The sequence below is a fragment of the Asparagus officinalis genome, chromosome 1, assembly GCF_001876935.1.
Source record: "Asparagus officinalis chromosome 1, Aspof.V1, whole genome shotgun sequence".
In the NCBI taxonomy this organism is placed as follows: domain Eukaryota; kingdom Viridiplantae; phylum Streptophyta; class Magnoliopsida; order Asparagales; family Asparagaceae; genus Asparagus; species Asparagus officinalis.
Genome location: NC_033794.1, coordinates 76,822,579 through 76,833,602, shown reverse-complemented (window position 1 = coordinate 76,833,602; position 11,024 = coordinate 76,822,579). Strand labels below are relative to the sequence as shown.

The following is an 11,024-nucleotide window of genomic DNA, read 5'->3' as shown; positions in this document are numbered from 1 at the left end:
TATACACACACACACGCGCACACACAGATATACATACGTACATATAAGTCACACCGTTTGACGTGACTTTTATGGTAGGCCTCACCACATAGTTTTCTCTTACAATGAGTTATTGGTTAGGATAAGCTGGGACCAAGTAGGATAATTGTTCTAATGGAACAATTTTATCCCTTTGGGATATTTTGAGTGGGGTAAATATATATATACACACACACACGCGTGCACACAGATATACATACGTACATATAAGTCACACCGTTTGACGTGACTTTTATGGTAGGCCTCACCACATAGTTTTCTCTTACAATGAGTTATTGGTTAGGATAAGCTGGGACCAAGTAGGATAATTGTTCTAATGGAACAATTTTATCCCTTTGGGATATTTTGAGTGGGGTAAACACACACACGCGCACACACAGATATACATACGTACATATAAGTCACACCGTTTGACGTGACTTTTATGGTAGGCCTCACCACATAGTTTTCTCTTACAATGAGTTATTGGTTAGGATAAGCTGGGACCAAGTAGGATAATTGTTCTAATGGAACAATTTTATCCCTTTGGGATATTTTGAGTGGGGTAAGGTGGGATAAATTGGAATAATGTGACAATTTAAAGTTTTGATTTGACAATTTATGTGAGATAATTGATGATGTGGCACCTTATTAAAATATAATATTTATCTATCAATTAATTCTAAATTAATTTATCCAATTGGTTTGGTATGTTCTTTAGTATGTTATTATAATTTAATACATTATTTTACTTTATTAAAATGCAATATGTTATACTATAATTACTAAGTAATATTATTAATTATTATATTATAATAGCATGCTATATTATATAATAATTGATATAATATACTTACAATTTATTTAATATAATATTTCAATAATATAATATAATATATATTAAAGTTTGTTGTCTTATACTATAAATCTATATTACAATACATGTTTCTGATAATGTCATAGATTGTATTAGAATATTATAAAATTATATTTTAATTATTGTATTATATTATAATATAGTTTAATAAATAATGTAATATAAGTATAATATAATAACTTATATTATATTATAATTGAATATTATATTATATAATAATTAATATAATATATTCAAATAGTACAATATATTATATTATAATATATTATATTTATAATTATTTAATTTATGGTACTATAATATATTATGACATAATCCATTATATGTTATTCTTATAATATTATAAATGATAAAATATATTATACTTTAATATACACATCATAATAAATAAATAATTTATTGCATTACAAAATACAATAATATTAATATTACTTTTATTTAATATGTCATATTATAGTAATAAGCTTAGTAGAATGTAGTATAACATATTATATTTTATTTTATTGTATTGTAATAAATATAGTATAATATGAAAATTTAATGCATTACATTATAATTAATATACTATATTAAAAATAAGTTTAATGATATTAATTATATAATTGTTTTATATTTAGCTAATATGATTAGCATATATATTAATAGCTAATATATGAATGTTCCAAAATTATCTCACTTATTTCAAATTGTTCCATTATGAGAGTGGGGGCATATTTTGGCTTGGGAGCAATTTTTTCCATATGAGTGAGATAGTTTTATCCCATGTGGGGTAATTATCCTAGTAGTGTCTCACAAAACCAATAATACCAAAAGTTATTGTCCCAATTCCATTATCCTAACCAATAACACCAAAAAGCATTGTCCCAAAACCCATATTACACCAACTAATAACCTCTCCTAGGGAGAAAAAAAGCGAGAGAAAGAAAGTGAGGGAAGAAAGTACACAAATCCTTTAAATTAAAAATTAAATAAAGACATAGTTTAGTAGTACTGAAGCTTGACTCTCAAAATAAATTTAAAATCTAATTTTGGGTTTGGACCAATATAAATGATTTGATGGAATATTCCTCTCATATCTAGCTTCATCTTCTAAGGAGGGGTTATTGGTTGGGACAAGCTGGGGCCAAGTGGCATAATCACTTAAGCTTTGTTTGTTAGCGCTAGCTATCTCACATGGGATTAGGGCCCGCTCAGGAGTATTAGGTTTCATTAATTTATTTTACTTCTTTTATTGTCTAGTGTTGTCTTCTGTTATCCCGTTTGCGACCCCTAGTGCTGCATCATGTGAACGTCACCTTTTATTTTTGGTGGGAGTTCTGGGCGTTGTGAGGATATACGGTTCTGTTAAAGTCTTATTGCAACTACATTCTTGAAGACTCTTAGGCCTAACTTGATATTAGAGTTTGAAAGAGGAATTTTCTATCAGCTTGTTGCTCTCATCATGTAGGATACAAAGTCTTGAAAGTTTTTTCTTTAAATTTATCTTGCGAAGAGTTTGAACTCTGCGAAATTATGTGAAAGAGTTATTAATTGAACTTACAATGTGGTTGAGTGGAGGTAAAGTGAGAATAGTCATATAAAAAGCAATCGGCTCACTGGTGTTGAAAAACCACTACCAGTTTCAACTGCTCCTATAGTCCCGGATGTAATGAATTTCAGAACTATGTTCTATTTTATAAGGAATTCCTGCCAAGATGACGGATGAATTACTAAACCAAGCAAAGGTCATATAAAAAGAGGTCGACTCATTGATGCTGAAAAACCACTGCCAGTTTCAGCTGCTCCTATAGTCTCGGATGTAGAATTTTGGAACTAGGCTCCCAATTTTAAAGGAATTCTTGTCAAGATGACGGATGAATTAAACAAAATTGGATAATTAGACAATTTAAAGCTTTGATTTGATAATTCATTTGGGATAATTAATGATGTGACACCTTATTAAAATATAATATTTATTTATCAATTAAGTCTAAATTAATTTATGCAATTGGTTTAGTATATTATTTAGTATGTTATTAAAATATAATACATTACATTACTTTATACAAAAATATATTTTGTTATATTATGATTATTAATTAATTATAACTATATTTAGTGTTATTAATTAATATATTATATTATACTATAATAATATGATATATTATATAATAATTGATATAATACACAAACAATATATTTAATATAATATTTCAGTTCTTGTCTACAAAGTTTCTGCTAATTAGTTGGTTATCTGACTTAATCACTAGGGCTTACCCTCTTTCTAAAGTAGAGAAATCGCCGGTTGGGTTGGTCCGACCAAGAAAGGCATGTGAGTAGAGAGACGTAGCTTGGGCTAAGTAAAACTTGGACCGAGTTAAGTAAAGACCGGCTACCTATAAAGATCCCTCATTGTGCACTTTGACCTGTTTTTTAATCCTCCAAATTTAGTATTCCTTTCAGCACTCATTCTTGTTCTTTCTGACGATCTTGAAGATAGTCTATTTTCTCATTTAGTAGTTCTAGAAAAAATATCTTGAAGAACTCTGCCATCATTTTTCTTTAACTCGGCAAAGTGGCTGCTAAACACTCGGGAGGAGATTAATTCAATGTGTCATTTATTTCAGTGCTCACCTTTTTCCCACTAGGGGCCTTTATTTGATTAGAGTAGGGGTCACGAGAGAGCATAGCGTACCGCCCTGCCATAGGCGTGAGGATCTTTATAGTTGGCTGTGAACTGCTTCGGCGTCGTATCATACAGACTGCTATGATACATTAGAACTAGTATAAACTATTGAAACCCTTGTTGTTGAGCGTTGTTTTATTCAATATAATGTTATTTAAGATATTATACTATTTTTAAAATATAATATTATTTTTATTATCCCCAAATTTTCACACATTACCCTACTTAAGAGAAGTTCAAGAAATAACTCTTTCACATAATTTCTTAGACTTCAAACCGCTTACAAGATAAATTTAAAGAAAAAACTTTCAGGACACCGTATCCTACATGATGAGAGCAACAAGCTGGTGGAAAATTCATCTTTCAAGTTCAATATCAAGTTAGGCCCAAGAAGCTTCAAGAACGCAGCTACAATAAGACTTCAACAGAGCCGTATATCCTCATGACGCCCAGGACTCCCACCAAAAATAAAAAGTGACATTCACATGATGCAACACTTGGGGCCGTGAACGGGAGAATAGAAAACAACACCAGACAGTACAAGAACTAAAATAAATTAATGAAAGCTAATAAGCGGGCCCTAATCCCATGTTAGATGGCTAGCGCTAACAAACAAAGCTTAAGCGATTATCCCACTTGTCCTAACTTGTCCCAGTCAATAACCCTTCCTTAGTAGATGAAGTTAGATGTGAGGAATATTCCTTCAAATAAAATGGTTTTATACTAGTCCAAACACAAAATTGGAATTTAAATTTTTTTGAGGGTCTAGCTTTAGTGCTACTAAAATATATTTTTATTTAATTTTTAATTAAAAGGATTTTTGTATTTTCTTCCCCCACTTTCTCTCTTTAGAAGGGGTTATTGGTTAGTGTAATATAGGGATAAATTTTGGGACACCGCTTTTTGGTGTCATTGGTTAGGATATGGTTTTGTGGGACACTAGTAGGATAATTACCCACAGGGGATAAAATTATCCTATTCATGTAGGAAAAAATTATCCCCAAGCCAAAATTTACCCCAACTCTCATAATGAAACAATTTGAAAATTATAGTAATTATCATAAAATATAATATTATATTTTAATAATAGTATAATATTTTAAATAATATTATATTGAATAAAACAAAATATTATAATATTTAAATTTATATTAAATTAAAAATATATTGTTGAAATATTATATTAAAATATTGTTTGTATATTATATCAATTATTATATAATATATCATATTATTATACTATAATATATATTAATTAATAACATTAAACATAGTTATAATTAGTAATTATAATATAACATAATATATTTTAGTATAAAGTAAAATAATGTATTATATTATAATAACATACTAAATAATATACTAAAACAATTGGATAAATTAATTTGGACTTAATTAATAAATAAATATTATATTTTAATAAGGTGTCACATCAATTATCTCATGTGAATTGTCAAACCAAAGCTTCAAATTGTCCCATTATACTAATTTTTCCCACTTTACTCCACTCAACCACATAGTAAGAGAAGTTCAATAAATAACTCTTTCACATAATTTCTAAGAGCATACACTTTGCAAATAAATTTAAAGAAAAAACTTTCAGGACTCCGTATATTACATGATAAGAAAAACAAGCTGATGGAAAATTCCTTTTTCGAGCTCTAATATCCAGTGTTTTAAGTGTCGGCCGACATGTTAGAGATGTCGGATTTAGGGGCCAACAGACACAAAATAGAGCTTTTCAATGCGTATTACGTTTTTAGGGTTCATGTAGGATATATCAGCGGATATGTCGGGTGATATGTCGGTTATGTCGGTCGGTTTTTAGTCTGAAAAATTAACTAATTTTTTATTTTTTGGTTATGTTTGTCAAATCAGGTTTGAGTTTAAATTCTTGATTGTCTTAATATTAATTCCAAAGACAAAAATCGATAAGTTAAGGGAAATGGAAAAAAAAAGACCGAAGTAATATTCGTCGCACATCTTCTCTCTCCTTCAACATGTCATCAGTCTCTTCTCCAAGCTATTCCTTTGACATCAATATCGGATGATCTTCTCTCTTCTTAACCGCTAATATCGGATTTCTCACCTCTTTCGTTCAACATCAACCCTAAGCATCATTAAGTTAGTTATTCTTTTATATGTTTAAACAATAGAATTTTTAAGTCTATTCAGATTTTATTTATGATATTTATATTACACATATACACACCATCCGATATGACAATCTGATATTTTTTTCATATCCCCCGACATATCCCCGATTTTTGCTATCCGACATGAATTTTAGCCGTCCGACATGAACCCGACATCCGACATTTAAAACCTTGCTAATATCAAGTTAGGGCCAAGGGGCTTCCAGAACGCAACTGCAATAAGACTTCAACAGAGCCGTATATCCCCATGACGCCCAGAACTCCCACCAAAAATAAAAAGTGACATTTACTTGATGCAAAACTGGGTGTCGCGAACGGGAGAACAGAAGACAACGCTAGACAATACAAGAAGTAAAATAAATTAATAAAGTCTAATACTTATCTCATGTGAGATGCTAGCACTAACAAACAAAGTTTAAGTGATTATTCCACTTGTCCCTAACTTGTCCCAACTTCTCCTTAGTAGATGAAGTTAGATGTGAGAGGAATATTCCATCAAATCAAATGATTTTATACTAGTCCAAACTCAAATTTGAATTTTAAATTTATTTTGAGGGTCTAGCTTCAGTACTACTAAAATATGTTTTTATTTAATTTTTAATTGAAAGGATTTGTGTACTTAGGAGGGGTTATTGGTTGGTGCAATATGGGGATAAATTTTGGCACAATGCTTTTTGGTGGTATTGGTTAGGATAATGGGATTGAGACAATAACTTTTGGTGTTATTGATTTTGTGGGATACTAGTAGGATAATTACCCCATATGGAATAAAATTATGAAAAAAATTGCCCCAAGCCAAAATTTACCCCAACTCCCATAATGGAACAATTTGAAAATAATGGTAATTATCATAAAATATAATATTATATTTTACTAGTAGTATAATATTTTAAATATATTATATTGAATAAAATAAAATATTATAGTATTTATATTTATATTAAATTTAAAAATATATTATTGAAATGTTATATTAAATATATTGTTCATATATTAGATCAATTATTATATAATTTATCATATTATTGTAATATATTATATTATAATAATATGATATATCATATCGCCATACTACACCAACCAATAACCCCTCCCCTTAGTAGCTCATGTAACAAAATGAGCCTGCCATCACATACACATTATTTCCTCTCTCTTCTCTCTTCTCTATATATATATATACTCTCTCTCTCTCTCTCTATATATATATAGGAGAGAAGACAGAGAGAGAGAGAGAGATCTTATGTACTTAGTGGATAGGAATTAGTCCATTCACCAAATTTTTCAGATTTAATTCTGGATCGTGGAAGAATTGAAGTCGGATATCTCGTATTACCAATCTAAGATAAAGAAACCAATAACAAAAACCCCCCATCAAAAACCACTACTTCAACAGGAAGAAAAAAAATCAAAAACCTAATCAAATCAAACTATCCAAAACTCAATACCTAGCCCTCGTTAATAGTGAGATTAACACCACGCAAGATCTCATGCCTCGACTTCGTGACCACGGCCCTCAGCCCTCATATCCTTCACCTCCAGCAACACTCTCCCTGTTCCTCGCCGCGGCATTTGGCGGCGGGAGGGGAGTCAACGGTGAGCGTGACCTTTAGAGAGGATGAGTTCCCTCACATCTCGTGATGGTGTTAGGGTTGAGGGAGAGAAAAGGGGGTTGGTGGCTGGGCAACGGGTCGGCGGCGGCGATCGATCGTCGGGTCGAAGGCTGGGCGCGGACCGGCTAGGCGGCGACAAGGAGGGGCGGCGATGGTGTTAGGGTTGAGGGAGAGAAAGAGGATCAGATGGTTTTGGGGATAAAGAGCCACGGAAATCTCAAAACACCTAATAGGTGTTTTGTGATAAGCGTTACATTTTTTATTTTTGTATACGGTCAGCTCAAATAAACACTCCGGTTCCCAAACAGGTTTGATTGATTTTTTTTAAAAAAAGAAGCGGAAATAGAAAAACGCTCCACTTACCAAACGCTCAAATTTTAAACGAATATTTGATAAGCAAATGGATTAAATATACATCTGGTTAAATTCTATTTATTTATGAATTCGAATACTACAAATTATTTGTTTAGTTAAATGAACTACCGAACCAAATATAACCAACTAGTTACTTGAATAATTGTCGAAGTATTTGTTAATTATTTGGTTTGTTTCCACAGTGCTGGTATCTGCTTAATTTTGCTGATTGTTTTTGTTTTCCAGAGTTGTAATTGGATATGATGAAGGAACCATAATGATAAAACTTGGCCGTGAAGTGCCAGTTGCTAGTATGGACAGCAGTGGGAAAATTATATGGGCAAAGCATAACGAAATACAAACTGTGAATATCAAATCAGTTGGAGCAGACTATGAGGTTGGTTTGATGTTGCATAAGATAGCATTAGTTTTTCCTTGAGTATCTATTGTGGGATGTGGAATTTACCCTTGCCCGTCAGGTTACTGATGGAGAAAGACTGCCTTTGGCTGTAAAGGAGTTGGGAAGCTGTGATCTTTATCCACAAGTAAGTTCCTATCTGAGCAATTCTTTTGTCTCTCCTTGTCTTATCTTATATGTATGCGGATTAGGTCGGGTATATCTGAACTCATTTTCACCCCTATCAGATATTGTTTCTTCCCTAGTTCATCATCTATTATTTTGATCTTTCTCATTTTGACATTGGTGTCTGTAAAGTTCACCCGAATACTGCCTTCATTTGGAATATTATAAAATCCAGTTTATGGGTTCGCTGCCAGGTGTATCCGAACAGACCACTTTCGTTTTTATTCCTTTATCATTATTTATTTTTGCTACTTGGGCTGATAAGAGTTACTTGATGAGATTAATTGTAATAATCCACTCTGAACGAGAAAATCATTAATTGTGATGAATCAGTACAGGTGTATCATTGATCAAGTGCATGACTATGTTCTTTACACCCATAATAAAGAGCAGGAAAAATCTGTCTTAAGGCATGTATTCATCAGTCAAGAGAAGCAAGTACTAGGAATAAGCTAAAATGTTATGAGTGTTTGCTTAATTGTATATCAAAATACAAGCCTGATACGGCCTCACCATCTTTAAGAAGTATGAAACATGCTAACAAGGAGAATATTCTTTCTTGCATTGTTTTTGACACAAATGGTACCCAACTTGTCATCTTAACTGTTCTCTTGTTGACTATCCATATTCGATAATAATCACAAGCTGCTGCTTAGATGAATAACATAAAATTTCTCGTGGAGTAGAGAACGGTAGCAAAATAACAAAATGATGCAGTAGAAACTAATTATAACGTACTGGTTATAATCTTCAAATTTGAGTAATCATTGTTGTACCAGTAAAAGGTAGTAATAGTTGATCTATTTCGTAATTTTTCAGACCTTGAAGCATAACCCCAATGGAAGATTTGTTGTTGTTTGTGGAGATGGAGAATATATTATATACACTGCACTGGCATGGAGAAATCGATCATTTGGATCTGCTTTGGAGGTTGTCTGGTCAACTGAAGGAGAATATGCAGCCAGGGAAAGTACTTCGAGAATAAAGATTTTTAGCAGAACATTCCAGGTCAGTATTTTTCCATCTTTTACTTTGATATGTATTTCATAGCACCAAGGTTTGTAGTTTCGACGGTTTTCATTTTATATGTAAATTTTATAAGATTAAGCCAAGCACGTTGTACGAATAGACTCCTTTCCAAATTACAACCATCAGCAGTTTTCTGTTTTATTCAAGTAGTGTGAATCGAGTTTGTTGGTTTTGACATTTTCTAGGAGAAGAAAAGTATCCGGCCTACCTTCTCTGCTGAACGAATTTTTGGGGGAACATTACTTGCAATGTGCTCCCATGACTTCATTTGCTTCTATGACTGGACAGAATGCAGGTTGATACGTAGAATTGATGTGAATGTCAAAGTGAGTTTTATTCCTTGACTTTCTTAGTTGGCATCAATATACCAGTTACAGTTTTGCACTATTTTGAACTTGTTTAACAGATAATTTTTTCAGAATCTTTACTGGGCTGATAGCGGCGACCTGGTGACAGTTGCTAGTGACACGTCATTTTACATCTTAAGATACAATGTAAGTGGGCCAATCGATGTTGTGCATTCTAATGAACATCAATCTGTAAACTTAAGTAGTTTGCACACATGCTAATTGAATAACAGTGGAGGGATATGCTCTCTAGTGTGTAGTTTACTCGTAGGAGAAGTTTGCAGTTGTATTATTGTCTTAATGAGTGCATTTAGAAATTATTATTTTATTTTCTTCCTGGCAGAGGGATGTTGTTTCCTCTTATTTAGAAAGTGGAAACCAAGCAGATGAGCAAGGTGTTGAGGAAGCTTTTGAACTTCTACATGAGATAAATGAGCGGGTTCGAACTGGAATTTGGGTTGGAGACTGTTTCATTTACAATAATTCTTCTTCAAGGCTGAATTATTGTGTCGGTGGAGAGGTAACTTTTACATAAGTTTGTAAGGTTGTAAATGTGCATTTTATCCATAGGTATTCGAACATAAATACTTGTTCTGCTAAATGTAGGTCACCACAATGTTTCATTTGGACCGGCCTATGTACTTGTTGGGGTATCTTGCTAGTCAAAGTCGGGTGTATCTTATTGATAAGGAATTCAAGTGGGTTAATTATAATCTCAGTATCATTTTCTTCTGTCGCTATCGTTCACTCACAATCTATAATTTTCCAATGCAGTGTCATGGGATACACCCTCCTCCTTAGTTTGATAGAGTACAAAACACTTGTGATGCGTGGAGATTTAGATCGTGCGAATCAAGTTTTACCATCAATTCCTAAAGAACATCACAACAGGTATGCAGTTTTGCTATTTGAGATTCATTTGGCATATACTAATATTGGCCTTCTCTTGTTCATGAATTATGAGTGGAATTGAATCAAAAAATAGATAGATATTCTCATATTCTTAGGGTGTGTTCGGCAACTTCAAAATTGAACTAGGGTAGACTAGTTTTTTCTTAACTAGGCCAAAGCTGAACCATAAAAGGGTTGGTTCACAAATGAGCTAGTTTAGGGGCAAGATTTGGAACTAGAAAGAACTAGTTCAATCTGGGCCCAATTTTCGCCAAACTTAAAACAAGGTTTTGGACTAATATTGTACCACGTAAAACAGGTTTTACGGAGTTGCCAAACACACCCTTAGTCTATTAGATAGAGTCATCTTGTCTAAAATTAGTCTATTAGATAAAGTCATCTTGGCTAAAATTTTCATATGTTGGTATGGACGTTGCCGTGTCCATAACATAATTTGATCTGAATATCTTGGCAACTATGAATGTCCCACCCAC

General features: G+C 32.4%; 1 protein-coding gene across 1 annotated transcript in view; it reads left to right on the top strand.

Moving 5' to 3' along the window:
* Positions 1-11,024, top strand: part of LOC109826343 (coatomer subunit beta'-1-like) — a 26,932-nt gene that overhangs the window by 7,288 nt on the left and 8,620 nt on the right. The window contains exons 10-17 of the mRNA XM_020393369.1: positions 7,927-8,077; positions 8,160-8,225; positions 9,083-9,271; positions 9,478-9,618; positions 9,712-9,786; positions 9,983-10,159; positions 10,246-10,337; positions 10,414-10,536. Coding sequence (XP_020248958.1) covers positions 7,927-8,077; positions 8,160-8,225; positions 9,083-9,271; positions 9,478-9,618; positions 9,712-9,786; positions 9,983-10,159; positions 10,246-10,337; positions 10,414-10,536 — 1,014 coding nt within the window. The remainder of the gene's footprint in view (positions 1-7,926; positions 8,078-8,159; positions 8,226-9,082; positions 9,272-9,477; positions 9,619-9,711; positions 9,787-9,982; positions 10,160-10,245; positions 10,338-10,413; positions 10,537-11,024) is intronic.